The sequence below is a fragment of the Entelurus aequoreus genome, linkage group LG15 (assembly GCF_033978785.1).
Source record: "Entelurus aequoreus isolate RoL-2023_Sb linkage group LG15, RoL_Eaeq_v1.1, whole genome shotgun sequence".
NCBI lineage: Eukaryota > Metazoa > Chordata > Actinopteri > Syngnathiformes > Syngnathidae > Entelurus > Entelurus aequoreus.
The window spans coordinates 16,427,082-16,445,859 of record NC_084745.1 but is presented as its reverse complement, the minus strand read 5'-3'; the positions used below and the strand labels follow the sequence as shown (position 1 = coordinate 16,445,859).

Genomic DNA, 18,778 nt, shown 5'->3' with positions numbered 1-18,778 from the left:
TTGCAGGAGAAATGCTGCCAAAAATGTACGCCGAAGTGAGGAAGGTCATAGCAGCACAATTCAGTCAAGTCACTTACTTGGCGCTGACCAGAACCGTACGTGTGTGACAGTCCATTACATCGTCCACTAGGAATTAAAAAGTGCCTGCCTGCAAATGTATTTTTTATCTGAGTTTGATACATTTTGTATTATTTGCACAGCTATGTTATTTATTTTACATAGAAATAATATTTTTCTATTTTATCTATGTTATGTAATTCTGTGCTACTTAAACAGTTTATTTTCTGTACTGTTAATACCGATCTTGACTAACTAGGTTAACAAAAGTGTTTACAGTACAGTTGTCATTCACTTCAATTTCACTGAATCTCGCTCAAAAATTAATATCTTCACATGTATATTTTCACCAGAAAATATATTGAGATGTATATTGAATATCGAGTTTAAGTAAAAATATATCAAGATATACTTTTTCGTCCATATCACCCAACCCTACTTTGAACCCCGCAGCTTATAAAACCGTGCGGCTAATTTGAAGGTTTTCTTCGCTGATGGCCATAATGCAAATTTTCATAAAGCACATGCAAATACATTGAAAAGGTGTGTTTTAGCTTGTGCTACAGTGCCATCTTTTGGACGAGTTCCCTCACTGCAGGTGCTAATGGGTGAATGGCTGCAGTGTGTCCTGCTGTTCAGACCTTTGAACCGGAAGCACAAGTGCCGTCCATAGCGGGACTACTCCATATGGATTCTTCATTCATCACTCCAAGCAACGTTTATAAGTTTTACAATATAACTAAAACAATTTGTTCTTTTAAAGGGTCCCGGGTGTGATGTCTGTTGGAGTGTTTTCATGCATATTTGTACGTGCTATCATTGTTAGCATTAGCTAATATGCTAACACGTTTACGAGTGTCTGTGTTAGTTTTGTTAACTTACAATGACATTCTTTTTGTATTGTTTCAGTGGTAAAATTCAACAAAACGTCACCGTGGATGTACTGAGTCTGTTTAGCTGATTGGAAAGGTCGATGAAGATGACTTCTGTTTTGTTTGATCTGCCGTTTTACTGCCGTGTTACAGACACCGTTTGGAAACAATTAAGGTATGTATATAAACATTTCCAAGTCATTTTACAACATATATATCTGCAGTTTATAATATTGTGCGGCTAATATATGGAAAAATATATTTTTCTTCTAAAATGTTATGGGTTCGAAAATATGGTATATATATTTTTGGGGTCGGAAGAAACCGAAAACAATGAATCTTGGTTGGTTAAATGAACAAATGCACTCGGGGTCTTCGCAAAACAGGAAGTGATCAGTGAGCAATGTGAGGGACTATCTAAACAGCCAATCGTGAAGCAGATTCATCTATCAAGTTTGGTTGCACAATCTTGTTGTCTCACTGTTGATTCTTTGCATGGAGTAAAGATAGTAAAAATGAGTCCTGCAAGAAGTGAAGAAATTGTGGACATAACAGGATGGCAGTTTTTAGGATTTATTTTTTTAAATCCCTTGTCCGTTCCCTATTCTGATGTACGGAAACAACAGGTAGGAGCTAAAGTGCAGGACTGTATGAATAAAATAAATAACAAAATATAAAACAAATGTGCAATTTTCAAATTATTATTTGGTCCAATAATGTCTAAATAATTACTGCATTACATAAATTCATTTCCGGACTTAAATAAGAATAACAGACTAATTTGAATGTTATAGACCAAGTCACTTCCTAGCACAAAACCAGCAAAAATGTATTTATTCCCAGAATCCTCTATGTTTACATGTTCACACTTTGCACTATGTTGTTTGACGTTAATAAGCATTTCTTACATATTCTTACGTTTTGCTCTTTCATTTGAAGAGGTTATTTTTAAGTGTTTATTGTGATTTTAGAATTTTGTTTACATTGAGTGTTTTCCATGCTTGTGTTGACATTTCCTTTCCTTTCTGCATTGATAGCTGAGGGTTTTATAATCAGAGGAAGATTACATTCGTAATTAAAATGTTAACATTTAATATATTTTTTTCCTGGTCCATATTTTCCAAAGGTCATAAAAAATATCAATAATTATCGACATCAACTAATAGAAAACACTGATATCGTGATACAGTTTTCAGGGTTCGTACGGCTGCTTAAAAACCTTGAAAATGCTTTGATTTTAATGTTGTGTTTTAAGGCTTTGAAAAATGCTTGAATTTTTGGTGAAGTGCTTGTAAATGTTCATCATATTTCTCGGCAGTCTGACTCATTAAGCTTATTATAAAATGGAAAAAAAATCAAATAAGTTTTCTTAAAAATGAAAGCTACACGCTTGATCTGTTGGCTTTGCGCGAGCCCTTACATTACGTTGTTGTCACCTTACATTACGTTGTTGTCATGTATATACGGCTCTGTGTCGCCCCCAAGAGGACAGTGGTGCATAGGTGCATGTCGTTTTAATGAACATTGGATGGAAAATGACAAATACAAACTTTGGATAAAACGTGGACCGAATCCACGTGTAGCCTGCTGCAAAGTATGCAAAAAGGAAACCCAGCCTTTCGCAATGAGAGAGTGGGCTCTCTCGAGTCATATGAAAGGTAAGCCACAGATATTACTAGCCCTACAAGTTAACAAACGTTAGCTAAAGTTTTGTTTTCTAACCTGTTGGTACATGCCAGACCTAAACTGTGAAATCAGCGCTAGATTATATGTTAACTACGGACAGTTATTACGAGCTATGAAAGGAAAAAAGCAAACGTTTGTCAATGATAAATTATAATGTTAAGAACTTCCCTCAACTGAAAATCGATTTGTTATCATAACCACAGTTATAAGGCTAGATATGCTTAATGAAATGTGACTGAGGTGTTGTGAAACAAACCAAATATTTTCCTTTAATGTATTATCCTTATATTAATGTGGAACAGTTTTGTTAATTGAAAATTACGGTATTCCATTAAAATTATGAAGTTAAAAATGGAAGCTACGTAGCAAGGCAACTCCACAGACAGGGGACAAACTATAGGGGCAACATCAATGATGTTGGTTTACGTATAAGAACATCCATGATTGGTTTGTTGTTTACTAGAATGAGTCACCATTGGTTAAGGGATTCTCTTCTTTAGATGTTTCTTTTAGACATGTTTCTTTAAACTTTTGCTACAGCATAGCCTGTCTAAATGCCACATTACATTTCCATTGGTGTTTTACAACAAGACAGTAGCTGACATTGTGTTCATTATTTCAACTCTTTATATTTTGACATTGAATAGTTGAATTATTTTGAAGATATTTGTTATTTCATGCCATAAATCACAAATGGCTATTTAGAAATAGGAAGTTAGCTAATAGAATAAACATTGTTTGTACTCTTTATGATTTTTGCATTTGGAGCAGTTAGAAGTGGAGAGGGAGTCGAAGAGACAGACATTGGCTATAAAAATCCAAGGCAGAATCCACTAAAGCAGAAACAAAAAGGATAATGCAACCTGCTCAGAAATTTGCGAGGAAGACTCATGTCAGAGCCATCAAAGCAAAAATGCCAAAGTAATGTTTAAATAATGTAAATACCTAGATGAACCATCTGTGGCTGTGAAGTGAACACTAGTAAGGTTGTAAATAATGTATAGAGTAGGCTAACCCATGTGGTTCCTGTGGATGTGGACACAAGTTGTAATTACTGTAGTGACTAAATAACACAGTGACTGAAACAGACATAATAATGTGTAAATAATGTCAATAAGTAGATGAACCATCTGTGGCTGTGAAGTGAACACTAGTAAGGTTGTAAATACTGTATAGAGTAGGCTAACCCATGTGGTTCCTGTGGATGTGAACACAAGCTGTAATTACTGCAGTGACTAAATAACATAGTGACTGAAACAGACATAATGTGTGAATAATGTCAATAACTAGATGAACCATCTGTGGCTGTGAAGTGAACACTAGTACGGTTGTAAATACTGTATAGAGTAGGCTAACCCATGTGGTTCCTGTGGATGTGAACACAAGTTGTAATTACTGTAGTGACTAAACAACACAGTGACTGAAACAGACATAATGTGTAAATAATGTCAATAACTAGATGAACCATCTGTGGCTGTGAAGTGAACACTAGTACGGTTGTAAATACTGTATAGAGTAGGCTAACCCATGTGGTTCCTGTGTAATTACAACACAAGTTGTAATTACTGTAATGACTAAATAACATAATGTGTTCCTGTGGATGTGGGGACGGTGTGACGCAGTTGGGAGAGTGGCCGTGCGAGCAACCTGAGGGTTCCTGGTTCAATCCCCAGCTTCTACCAACCTAGTCACATCCGTTGTGTCCTTGAGCAAGACACTTCACCCTTGCTCCTGATGGGTTGTGGTTAGCGCCTTGCATGGCAGCTCCCGCCATCAGTGTGTGAATGTGTGTGTGAACGGGTGAATGTGGAAATAGTGTCAAAGCGCTTTGAGTACCTTGAAGGTAGAAAAGCGCTATACAAGTATAACCTATTTACTATTTAATAAATGAGTGAAATTGACATTTTGAGGGTGCGTGTATTTATATCACATTATGCAGTTTACAAGCACAAATAATGTGAATTATTTGGTGTGAATAAATCTGTGCTGTTCGATGTCATTGAGTGATATAAGTAAGAAAAAGAACAAGAAATTTGAAAAACAACACAAGTGGAGACACTTTTGCCAAACACCAATGACATTGAATAGTCTACAGCAGGGGTGTCCAAACTTTTTCCACTGAGGACCGCACACGGAAAAATTAAAGCATGTGGGGGCCATTTGATATTTTTCATTATCAAACCATAACACAATATATGGATTTCTTATTTATTTTACCTTTAAGGGTCCCGGGGACCATAAAGGGTCACAGTCATTAAAATGTTAAAAATAAGTCAGATTATTATTTTTTTTAAATTATTTAACGCTTACAGTAAATCTCTATATCAACTTCAAGTTGATATAAAGTAATACAAATAAAAAAAAAATGTTTTATGGCTTTTCTGTCAAAAACAACTTACTGCATATTTTAGTTTTACTATAAAAAAAACTATTTGGTAATTAACGCCCTAAAATATCAATAATGCAGGACACCATTGATTTTAATTCTTTCATATTTTTGAGTAATCACAGTGAAAAGATAAATAAAAAATCACTAAATATATTTGGGATCCAAAAGGTGCCCCACTCATAAATTGATACATTTTTTATTAGGTTTTTCTTTTACTTTCAACACTTAAGTTACGAGATCAACTTCAGATGTATCTGTCGATTTTATGCTGGAACTATTATTTTGTTTGTTTTATGCGCTTTTTGTCAAAGAAAACGTTGATGTTTTTATATGGCTACTACACAATATATGCAATATTTACCACATAAAACATTTTAAAGTGAAATATATGAAGTAATTGGAGACCTGAAAATAATTCATTATAACATGGATTTTTTGTCATTATTTTTTTTTTTTTTTTTGAGCAATGGCAAAAAAAAGAAAAATAAAGAAAGACAAAAGAAAAAAAACAGCCTGCATGGCAGCTTTTGTGTCAACATTGCAACTTTTTCTCGTTAGATTTCACCTCATTCCACTTTTTTTAATGTTCTTTTTTATTTTTACAATAGTATTTCCAGAATGTGTGGCGGGCCGGTAAACAATTAGCTGCGGGCCGCAAATGGCCCCCGGGCCGCACTTTGGACACCCCTGGTCTACAGAAACACTTCTTCATTTTCTATGCCTCATTCAGTTAATGTTGGTTCAATGTTAGGCCTAGGTTTTAGCAGATTTTCCGTATTTTTCCTACAGACAGCTTTTGGTGACCTCAAACCACAAGACTATGGATTGATTCACACTGGTTTTTGCCTTTTAAAGGGTACTGGAAAAACTGGAAAATTGACCATGAAAGTCTTTAAAAAAGTGCTTGAATTTGGCCATGGAAAAGGAGTACGAACCCTGGGTTTTCAGCCATATCGCCCAGTCCTACGTTCGACGGCGACTACTTACCCACTTCAGACATTTCGGGCACCGTGGCTTCAAGAGGTCCTTCTGGAAACCGCGGCGCGTTGTCGTTGATGTCTTGGACTTTGATGATGAATTCCGACTTTGGTTCCAGCGCCTCCCCCGTGTTGCGGTCCAAGGCTTGCGCGTGCAGGACATAGTGCGACTTCTTCTCCCGGTCCAAGCTCCTGGTGGCGTGGATGTCGCCCGTCACCTCGTTGATCAGGAATATCGTCCCCGCGCCATCGCCGCTGAGGATGTAGCGGACCGATCCGTCGCCTTTGTCCGAGTTGGAGTGCAGCTGTAAGCGAGAACAGAACGAGGCAGCGTGAGGCTTTCAAGAGTTTGATGGTTTTGCAGCCGCGGAATACAACTTAAGCCGGTTCTGTATGGCGGAGGATCAATGGCTCTGCTTCAAGCACGGTTCTGAGGGTTTTTACACTGAAATGATGCATTTGAAGATATCCGCCAATTGTTCTTCCCCTAAGCACATCTTGCCGAAATCCCGACCTACGAGTGCACTTGTTTACATGAGTGGTTGAGCTAAACAATGCGTTGTTGTACTCTACTCTGCTCAAGGTTTTTAATTAGAGGTCTCCCCTAAATAAATCAAGAAGCACTATTGATCTAACACGGGAGCAAAGCTGCACTGCAAAAACTCAAATCTGATTAAATCCCTGAACTCAAGGCCAAAGTTATTAAGTCCAAGGGAAATTGCATTTTTTGGGGGGGGAATTTTGCCCATCGTTCACAGTCCCTATGTAAGACAAGAACACACATTCTAATTCATAAAACACCGCCGGCAGCTAACAATGGAGGTAATGGGAGCACTCTATTGCACCTGTAAAGCCCTCTAAAAAACATGCAAAAAACATACTCCATTTACATCTTAAATAAATAAATGATAAATGGGTTATACTTGTATAGCGCTTTTCTACCTTCAAGGTACTCAAAGCGCTTTGACAGTATTTCCACATTCACCCGTTCACACACACATTCACACACTGATGGAGGGAGCTGCCATGCAAGGCGCTACCAGCACCCATCAGGAGCAAGGGTGAAGTGTCTTGCCCAAGGACACAACGGACGTGACTAGGATGGTAGAAGGTGGGGATTGAACCCCAGTAACCAGCAACCCTCCGATTGCTGGCACGGCCACTCTACCAACTTCGCCACGCCGTCCCAACCTAAACATTAACAAAGTATCAGCGATATTGTTATTACCTACAGTACTGCTGTTCGAACTGTTGTTTAGGTATTGCCCCACGGTGTTTATTTCGAACACGCATACGATACAATGTAATGCATCACATATTTCCAGTTGTTTCATTACAACACCTCCGAAAAGTAGTAGGAAGAAGCAGAGCTTATTTAATCTGACCCCTTTTCATATCATAGCAGTTTTATCCTAATTATTTGTTCTCTGCTTGTAACAGAACAGTGAATAAATAAATAAATATACCATAAGTAAGTAAACAAATATTAAATACGTAAATAACCATTATCTCATTTTTTTTTTTTTTTAGGTTCAAGATGTTCATCATAGTTCTTGTTCTGTGTACTTTGTGAACACTAGTAGTTTGAAAAGTCTCTTAAACGGAATCATATTGGTGCTTTGTTTAATTTCTTTGGTTAATCCATTCCATAATTTCATTCCACATACAGATATGCTAAAGGTTTTAAGTGGTGTACGCACATACAAATGTTTTAAATTGGATTTACCTCTAAGGTTATATTTCTCCTCTTTTGTTGGGTAGCAGGTTATAGTTTGCTTTGTACATCATTTTAGCTGTTTGCAAATGCACTAAGTCATTGAATTTCAATATTTGTGATTTAATAAATAAAGGGTTTGTATATTCTTTATATCCAACATTATGTATTATTCGAATCAATATTTTTTCGCCTTTAGTGAATGAAGCCCACATTTGTAGTTGTTTCCTCATATTTCTACACAATAATTCAGATATGGTAACACTAGCCAGCAAAAGAGAATATGGAGTTATTTTTGGTCCAGAACATATTTTGTTTAGCACTTTGTAATACTGGCCGAGTCTGCTTATCACTCAGCTTCTAAAATGTGTCGATCATCCTCCTTATATTCAGGCTCAAAATGTTTTTGGATAAGCATTTGTCCCAAAGTAGTCTTTGTTGTTTCTCATGAAGTCTGCCAGGAGTTGGATTGTTTTTGTTGTTGAAGGAAATAGCGAACGTTGTGATGTGTCTATGCAATGAATATGCCGCTGTATGCTTAAAATGTGCAAAATATGTAAATATTACTCATTATGAATGTACCTCTTACAATATTACACACACACATATATATATATATATATATATATATATATATATATATATATATATATATATATATATATATATATATATATATATATATATATATATATATATATATATATATATATATATATATATATATATGTATGTATGTATTTATACATATATGATTTATTATTGTAATATGTACACATATATGTGTATAGGCTATATATATAATGGATATATAAGGATATATAATTAATAAGTATTCTAATGATTATTATAATTGAATATTGAGAGCATGTGGAAATTTAACTCCTACTTTGTTTACCTTTGTGACGGCTTCCTTAAGGTTCTGAAATCTTCAGAAATATCAAGCAACTAAAATGTGCCAAACATGGATAAGTGTGGAGAGGTTTTTTTTTGCATTTTTCCACATCATGGGTTTAAATGGGTGTATTTTAAATGTATTTTTTTACGTTATCCACAAAGGTCAGTGAGCAGTTTGTTATGTTTGACCATGTTTGTTGACATTTTGTGCTGCTTGATTTGTGTTCTTCTTCACTATGACTAGGGAAGGTTGTTTAGATTGGGTCAAAAAGTAAATGATGTGTCTAGAAAGTACACTCCATGGTCACTGGCCTGTTTTACTCACGTTGTCCACAATTTGATGACAAATAAGCACCTATCATACCGCCAGGTGCATAAATTGAACACCTTTCCCAGCCAGGTTGCTTGTTGCATTTGTGCCGTCTCGTGGGCCAAATTGAGGATGCTGGCAAGCTGCAATCGGCCTGTGGGGCGTAGTTTAGACACCCCTGTTTTAATCACTGTAGTATCGACCACATTTCAATACTATACTTGGTATCGTTACTGTCGATATTTGTTTAGACTTTGAGCTGTCCGCTCTTGTTTACATTCAAGAGCTCTGTATCCTCCTACGGTGTGCAGTGTAGCATGTTTAGTTATTCCTTGTCCTCTATTCCTTCAGTGATAATAATACTTTAACAATGTAATTCTCATTAAATTACTTGCACGTTTGATTTTAAAAAATAAGTATAAAAATAGTTTTTCATACAAACATTTTTTTTGGAATGGGACATTGAGTGCTCAAAATAAATTTTATTTAGGGCCCCGATGTAGCCAGGGTTGGCCCTGTCCGCACCCCAAACATAAGACGAGTCCAAACGTTAAAAATATACTTTTTTCAGATTACTACAGTAATACTCCACGTATCATTTATTGTTACCGTCCTGAGGCAATGTGTGCACATTCTTGGTTTTGTGCACACACGAGCCGACACCGTAGGTGCTGTATGTCCTTATATGGGCAACTTGAGGAAATGTAAATGAGCTGTCGTGAGTTTATAGCTGAGGAGGAACCTGATCCAGGAAGACGGGTGCCAAAAATAGGCTGAAATGACAGGGGACTTTCATACAAATGTTGGGAAAAAAAATAGATAAATGATAACTTACAACAGGGCTGCTCCTAGCTAATTTGGGGCCTGAAGCAGAATAAAATGCATTTTATAGACCCGTCAACATTCATGTTGAACGCAAAATAGCAAATGTACCAAAATCAAGATATGAATTAATTAAACTTTCTGCCTCGACTTCGTTATGCGGATTGATACTGAAATATCAATAACGCCGATACCAGATCTTTGTGGTCTAATATCGATTCTCAAATCAAAATATCAATAGTTCTGATAGCTAGTTATTTGAGATAATGTATATAATTTACAGGAACAGACTGTTAAGTAACTAAATCATTGAGATCTTATCTAAAACATGATTAGCGGGAACTACTTTTTCTTTCCCCTAGGTAAGTATGTAATGCGCAAGCGCATTTATTTCTGCCTGTGAATTTATATCGTTTGAAGATGACACTTAAAATACACTAACAGTGTTTTTTGAATATTTACCAGACACATTGGGTATATTTGCACAAAGTATCGGAATCGAATCGGTATCCCTGGTACCTGCCTGAATTTGACTTGGTATAGGATCGAAAAGAAAATCAGTGGTATCGCACATCACTACCATCGAGGACCAAACCCTGTATGTCGAGCTTTCAAGACCAGTGCATTAACGCTGCGCACTATAATGACAGTGACGATGTTGTTTTTCATTTACTGTATTTTCCGGACCATAGGGCGCACCGGATTATAAGGCGCACTGCCGATGAATGGTCTATTTTCAATCTTTTTTCATATATAAGGCGCACCGGATTATAGGGCGCATTAAAGGAGTCATATTATTATTATTTATTTTATCAATTGAATGCACTTCCTTGTGGTCTACATAACATGTATTGGTGGTTCTTTGGACAAAACACCTTTGGCAGCGTCTTCTCCCCGTCATCTTTGTTGTAGCGGTGTAGCGTACAAGGACGGGTGTGGAAGAAGTGTCAAAAGATGGAGCTAACTGTTTTAATGGCATTCAAACTTTACCTAAATCAATGACGGAGCAGCATCTCCTCATCCGGACACAACACCGGAAATGTGTCCCGTGAAAAACCATCCGACCGGAACTCTCTAATAACTAAAGTTCCTTGGGTGAATAATGTAAACTCACTACACCGGTATGTTTTAGCGCTTTCATGGCGAGATTACTGACAGATATAAGTACGAACTTTACACTACTTTATATTAGAAATGGCAACAGCGCAGGATGAATGTCCCGTAACAAGAAGATAGAGAAAAAGGAGAAGCTTATCGACTACGGCGTCGCCACGTACTACAAAGGCGGACGCGCACAATTTTTCAGGATTTATGCAGATCCCAAATACAGATCAGCAGGTACCAGAAGGTAAGAAAAGTTGCTTTTGCATAATATTGCGAAACAAAACGCCAACTAATATCTCATACCTTATAGACACACCATAATAATACTCGTATGTTTAATGCGCCGACAATCCATCAAGCGGTGCGGCTTCATAGCTTACCAAAGTCGTACCAAAACATGTTGATAGATTTTTGAGCGCCGTGTGTAATGTTCTATATTTTCAATGGAACATATAAAATGTTGGTATTGTTTTGTTTACTTGTGTCATATTACCATCATAGTGCAGGCTACACATATCTCTTATGTTTGACTGCCGTCACACTTATCATTACACCGTGTACCTAATAAAATGTATTCGAGGTCGGTAAGCAAAACCAGAATTAGGCGCACTGTCGAGTTTAGAGGGGAAAAAAATGATTTTAAGTGCGCCTTATAGTCCGGAAAATATGGTACTCATGTAAAAAAATAAATAATTGTATGTACACTATATTGCCAAAAGTATTTTGCCACCCATCACAATTATCAAAATCAGGTGTCCTAATCACTTGGCCCAGCCACAGGTGTACACAATCAAGCACGTAGGCATTGAGACTGTTTCTACAAACATTTGTGAACGAATGGGCCGCTCTCAGTGATTTCCAGCGTGGAACTCTCATAGGATGCCACTTGTGCAACAAATCCAGTTGTGAAATTTCTAAATATTCTGGGTTTGGAAGTTGCCAGGAGAACGGTACATTTCGGACTGCATTGTGCCAAATGTAAAATTTGGTGGAGGAGGAATTATGGTGTGGGGTTGTTTTTCAGGAGTTGGGCTTGGCCCCTTAGTTCCAGTGAAAGGAACTTTGAATTCTCCAGGATACCAACATATTTTGGACAATTCCATGCTTCCAACCTTGTGCGAACACTTTCTCTTCCAACATGACTGTGCACCAGTGCACAAAGCAAAGTCCATAAAGACATGGATGACAGAGTTTGGTGTGGATTGACTTGACTGGCCTGCACAGAGTCCTGACCTGAACCCGATAGAACACCTTTGGGATGAATTAGAACGGAGACTGAGAGCCAGGCCTTCTCGACCAACATCAGTGTGTGACCTCACCAATGCACTTTTGGAAGAATGGTCGAAAACTCCTATAAACACACTCCGCAACCTTGTGGACAGCCTTCCCAGAAGAGTTGATGCTGTAATAGCTGCAAAAGGTGGACCGACATCATATTGAACCTTATGGGTTAGGAATGGGATGGCACTTCGAGTTCATATGTGAGTCAAGGCAGGTGGCCAAATACTTTTGGCAATAAAGTGTATGTCAAAAAATGATGTTAGAAGACAATCTGCAATTATATCGTTAAGAGTGGGAGGAAGCAAGAAGGTGTTCGGGATAAGTTTGCAGTAAAATTTCTTATGAACGGTCCTGTCATTCAGTAATTGACATTTTACATGCGCCTCTTCACACGGCGTACGCACGCACAACGTACAATAACCACGTAAAGGATTCCCTTGATGTCCTGGAGACATTCCGACGCGTTCCTGTCTGAGCTTACACTTTTTGCACGCTAACAATTCTGACATTTACGTGACCTCACATACCAGAGCCGTGCCCGTTGTCTGGATCATAGCGATGATGATCAAGCATCCACCTCTGCAGCACTGCTCAATTACTCCGCCGACGTCTAAACTCAGACATCAACACCGCTTCATCGTCCTGGCTCACGCGTCGGGAGGCGCCTCGGGGAATTAGGAGAAGGGAGAACGGCGTAGCTCTAATTGCTACAAGAGTATTCCGACTTTAATTCTGATTGTTTGTAAACACTTCAGTGTCATTGATGGAATAGATGTGCGTCTATGAACAGTGGGCCCCATTCAGCAACCGTTCTTAAGGACACATTTTGTTCTTAGGCCCACTTACGAAGTTTTAAGGAGATTTTTGTATTCACCAATGTTTTCTTAGCTGGGATTTGTTCGTAGGTAAGAACAAAATCTACGAGTGCTCCAGAGCACTCATAGTGTGGCCTATTTGTTCTTAAATGTGACAAGTTCCCTTACTTCTATTGTCTAATGTTAAATTAATATCCACACACACACACTGCAAGATGGCAAGATGCCGCAGATCGTGCTCTGGGGAGGGTGCGCATATTTCACGACTATGTACGAAGTGACGAATATTTATTTGAACGCTTTAAGCTACTGACGGAAGCAGATTTTTTCATATATCCATATTTAAGTGTTACTTCTTTATTTTCATAGTCATATTACAAAACAGCTAGTGTTCTTCCAATTGTGCTCTTTTGGTCTGCAAGTACTGTGTGTCGGCCTTGATAGTTTGGTATGCAGGGAGTAGCGATAACTCAGGGAGTAGCCATAACAACGAGGGTGGGAGCGAGGGACAGATGGAAGAACACAGCACTTCCGGGGGTTTGGGGGTGGGGGGGGGGGGATCGATCTTAGCTGCGCGAGTGAACGCTTCTGTACTGGATTGATCTCACGTTTGTTTTCAGAGCTTTGAAAATAAATCACAAAATACCCATTCTGTCTTTTGGTTAAATTGAAGTCAGCTTATGTGTCATCAAAAGAACTTGGGAGTGACCAGAAACTTAAATTCCCTGGAGGAACATCTGGTCGAACGCAACACTACAGAGAGCTGTCCCCCCTTTCTTAAACTTACGTTTCGACATGATGTATTTCCCCCGCGGGATAATACAAATTTCTCTTCTGTAATCTGTTTGTTTTCTCCGTGTGTCTGATGTTCGGCTTTTCCGCCGGAACTGTGCCCTTATATGGGGAATTAAGGGTGTTTACCTATGCAAATTACGGAATTAAGGGTGTTTACATATGCATATTGGGGAAACAAGGGCGTGTTTGTATGCAAATTATGATAGACATGCACGCGCTAACCATTTGGCATCCATCAACTTAAGAACAGCTGGTGGGAACAATTTGGTCGTTTAAGAACACGTCATGAATTTGAATGGACTCCTCTTAGGAAATCACTTAGGAAGAAGGATAAGAGGAAAAGTTAGGAACTTATTGCTGAATGGGGCCTAATGTCGGTGGCATTTTCTCGGCGTGTCTTGGCCGCGAGGCGACTGAACACACCTCAACTCTAACGAGGTTTCAAGGCAAGTCTTTGGAGGCCGGAAGATAAACAACGGCCCCGGCGGATAAATAATTAATGCGGCGCGGATAAAAACTTGATTCTTCCTCACTCTTGAAAGCCACTCAGGAGGTGGAAAGCAAAGAGCAAAGATGGCGTGACGGACGCTGGATGAGACCATAATTAGGACTTTTAGTGCCTAGCGAGCGCGAGCGCCTCTCGGCCCAAACAACACGGCCCTTCAGAGGCCCAATCACCTGTGGAGATAGAAAATAAAAAGACTAGAGGGTGCTCGGGGCTGAGATCTATGAGGCGCCCCAAGGCTACGGAGGCAGTTCTTTTATTAAATCCAGCACAGAAACCATCAAACATGTCCACTTTATTGCTACTCCTAAATGCTTCTCCTAGACACTTCACATTCCTTGTCACCTCGCAACAAGCCTTCATTTTTGCACGATCTTCATCAAAATGTTCATAGATCGTTTTTGAAGCAAGAACCTTGAAAACCATTGAAAAAAGCCTAATTTCCTAACCGATACAATACCAAGTAAACTTGCTATTGTCGATGGCATCGTAACAGACAGGGAAAGGCGAGTTCCCAGGACAGTTAGGGGCACTTTTTGGGGACTTTTACGAGCACTTATCCCAAGGCGTTGTGACCGAGATACTTCTATTGTGAAAAGTCAATGGACCCAGGAAATGACTAAGGCCCTGTTTACACTTCACACCAATTCTGATTTATTTTGCCCTCAAATGGTACAGATCAGATATTTTTTGCCGGTCTAACGCTCCAAAGTGCTTTCAATCTGATCTCTTCACCAGAGATTTGGGCCACATCAGCAGGTAGTCCCAATCCAATTGGAATCTGATCCTTTCAAATGTGACCAGAATGCCACTTTTTACATCATCTTTGGGCAAGCTACCTCATTCGAGTGCGCAGAAAAAGATGCGGCCAAATTTTCGGTGTATCACAAGTCAAAGACTAGGTTCTAGGTTACAGGTTACAGATATATATATATATATGTACTTTGATTCCGAACAAATAGCGATTGTTGACCTGTACGCTTTGGCGTATTTGCTTACATGTTACGTACTTTGCCTAAGTTGTTGAGTTGAAAAATAAACCAGACAGCAAGCCGCTACTTTTTTCCAACGCTTTGCACTATGTGGTTTATGTAACGTTGCGGCTTATTTATGGATTTGCGTCTGTTAACGGCCATAATGTTTTGTATTCAGCGAATAGTTGTCATATTACATGGACAGAGACACTGAAAAGGTATCTTATTGTTTGTGCTACAGCATAATCCTTTGGACAAGTTTGCTTACTGCAGGTGCTGGGGGTTGACAATGTACTTCTTCTTTGGTGCCGGAAGTATTATATTCAACCATAGCATTTCTGCACCATAGGATCACTCCAAGCAAAGTTTGAAAGTTTTACAATATAACTAAAACAACTCACACTTACTAAACCGTCCCATGTGTGATGTCTATTGGAGTGTTTTTATGCATATTTGTACGTGCTATTTTAATGTAATCAAGTTAGCATTGTTAGCATTAGCAAATATGCTAACTAGAGATGTCCGATAATGGCTTTTTTGCCGATATCCGATATTCCGATATTGTCCAACTCTTAATTACCGATTCCGATATCAACCGATACCGATATATACAGTCGTGGAATTAACACCTTATTATGCCTAATTTTGTTGTGATGCCCCGCTGGATGCATTAAACAATGTAACAAGGTTTTCCAAAATAAATCCACTCAAGTTATGGAAAAAAATGCCAACATGGCACTGCCATATTTATTATTGAAGTCACAAAGTGCATCATTTTTTTTAACATGCCTCAAAACAGCAGCTTGGAATTTGGGACATGCTCTCCCTGAGAGAGCATGAGAAGGTTGAGGTGGGCGGGGGTGTATATTGTAGCGTCCCGGAAGAGTTAGTGCTGCAAGGGGTTCTGGGTATTTGTTCTGTTGTGTTTATGTTGTGTTGCGGTGCGGTGCGGATGTTCTCCCGAAATGTGTTTGTCATTCTTGTTTGGTGTGGGTTCACAGTGTGGCGCATATTTGTAACAGTGTTAAAGTTGTTTATACGGCCACCCTCAGTGTGACCTGTATGGCTGTTGACCAAGTATGCATTGCATTCACTTGTGTGTGTGAAAAGCCGTAGATATTATGTGACTGGGCCGGTACGCAAAGGCAGTGCCTTTAAGGTTTATTGGCGCTCTGTACTTCTCCCTACGTACGTGTACAGAGCGGCGTTTTAAAAAGACATCAATTTCACTTTTTGAAACCGATACCGATAATTTCCGATATTACATTTTAAAACATTTATCGGCCGATAATATCGGCAATATCGGACATCCCTAATGCTAACGTGTTTACAAGTGTCTGTGTTAGTATTGTTAAAGTAGCAGTATAATGGAAAAACAAGTTAATCCATTAAACCATATCCAATTGTATTTCCAATCGCAAAGTATGTGAAAATACCGACTAAACATCACAAAATGCCACTATTTTAGACGGCCATTTTGAGTATTCCGCTCCGAATGTTTTCGGCAATTTCCGTATTTTCGGGGTCGGATGACATTACTGTGAGAACACTGTTGCACTCTGACCATATCAGCAGGTCAGTCGTACTGAAAAAGATGCAACAATTAGAAAGCGATGTGCAGTCTGTCATACACAATCCTTATGTGAGACATGAACACATTTTCTTTTTTTATGCATTCCAAGTCGTAATTAAAAAAAAAAAAAAAAAAGGAAAAGCCTGCTAACAATTGATTCAATGAGGGCTCTTTATTCCACCCACAAGCCCTCTAAATAAACATCCAAAACCCGCCAACAAAACTCTATTTACATATCAAGACCTGAATATTAACCAACTATTAGTGATATTGTTATTATAAGCGCTAACGCAGACAAACTATTTTTTAGCGGCGCATTGATAACAGGGAGGTTAACTACTATGCTGCTATATTGAGGCGGCCAGCGTCCTGCTGCTGTTATTCTAGATTATAAATCATGTCTCTCACTAGGATATTAGAAGGATTTAGCCATCATTTTAGAAGTTGTTCATCTGTGACATTCAATTCATACCCGAGAATGGAGACAACGACTAACAAACAACTAAAGACAGTGTCTGCAGGCAGCAACTTTTCTTTTTGACCCTAAACGGGAAGATATGGACTTATCAGTCGTCATCGCAGTGAGAGCAGACATTGTACAGTAAGCAATTGTTTTATTATGTTAATTTCTATTTTCTTGTTAAGCACATAGCAATACTCTACATGATGTTAGTACGTTTCTTTAAAGCTGGATCTGTTTAACACGCAGCTTCTACATTTTTTTAAATCCTTTTTATATTCTAAAAAATATATGGTTCCTGATCATTATTTTTTCCAAAGTAATGATTAATGGCTCTCACAAAGTCTGCATGATTAGCATTGTTGTTGATGGGGAAGGGATCTGTGGTTCCCATCTCTATGTCACGGATTGCGTGGCTGGCTTGCTCATTATCTTCAAAAATGGCTCAGGAATCTCCCTAAGATTGATACTATTTTGATCATATCTATTTACTCTCAAACTTTTTAAGTCTTTTGGTGTTGTACATCATATATGATAATAGCTTCAATATAGAGGCAACTTGCTTTTCCATTCTACTGCTACTATAACTTACAACAACATTCTTTTTGTATTGTTTTTGTTTCATAAATTCACCAAAACGTCACCGTGGAGTTATTGAGTCCGTTTAGTTGACTGGAGAGCTAGCTTCCGCAGCTAGTGGGTCCATGACGATGACTTCTGTTTTGTTTGATCAGCCATTTTACTGCCATATCATATATGATAATAGCTTCAATATAGAGGCAACTTGCTTTTCCATTCTACTGCTACTATAACTTACAACAACATTCTTTTTGTATTGTTTTTGTTTCATAAATTCACCAAAACGTCACCGTGGAGTTATTGAATCCGTTTAGTTGACTGGAGAGCTAGCTTCCGCAGCTAGTGGGTCCATGACGATGACTTCTGTTTTGTTTGATCAGCCTTTTTACTGCCATGTGACATGCACCGTTTGGAAACAATTAAGGTATGTAAATAAACATTTTAAAAATATATCGTACCAATTCAGTTAAAATGTATGCAGCTTACAGTTTGGTACGGCTAATATATGTAAAATTATTTATTTCTTCTGAAATTTGGTGGGTGCGGCCTAAACACTGTAGCCTGGAAAATAGGGTTTATCCATTCATACATTATAAAAACCCTCATTTTTAAGGCGTGGCAGCTTTTAATTTGTAAAATAGTGGTAGTAGTAGCGACTTTAGTCAACTTCCTTTGTTGTCACTTTATTGAGCTGCGCATGCACATGTGACAATGATCACATTTTACTTGTAACTTAACCCTTGTGTGGTGTTGGGGCCTGTGGGACCCGTTTTAATTTTTTATTAAAAGAAAAATGATACAATTCATTAATTTTTCAAACTGAGAGTTACTGACTTTGGCTCATTTTCTGTGAAGAACATATATCAGAATACATATTTAATGACCACACACCATACACCCCCCGGGCCCCTACACATTTCTATTACATATAAGATGTCCGGGGCCACTGGACCCGGGGCTAATAGAAG

At 38.4% G+C, this 18,778-nt stretch overlaps 1 protein-coding gene across 2 annotated transcripts in view; it reads right to left on the bottom strand.

Moving 5' to 3' along the window:
• Positions 1–18,778, bottom strand: part of LOC133629862 (cadherin-18) — a 278,024-nt gene that overhangs the window by 121,799 nt on the left and 137,447 nt on the right. For both annotated transcript variants that reach the window (XM_062020906.1, XM_062020907.1), the window contains exon 3: positions 5,992–6,286. In XM_062020906.1, the coding sequence (XP_061876890.1) occupies positions 5,992–6,286 (295 nt within the window). The remainder of the gene's footprint in view (positions 1–5,991; positions 6,287–18,778) is intronic.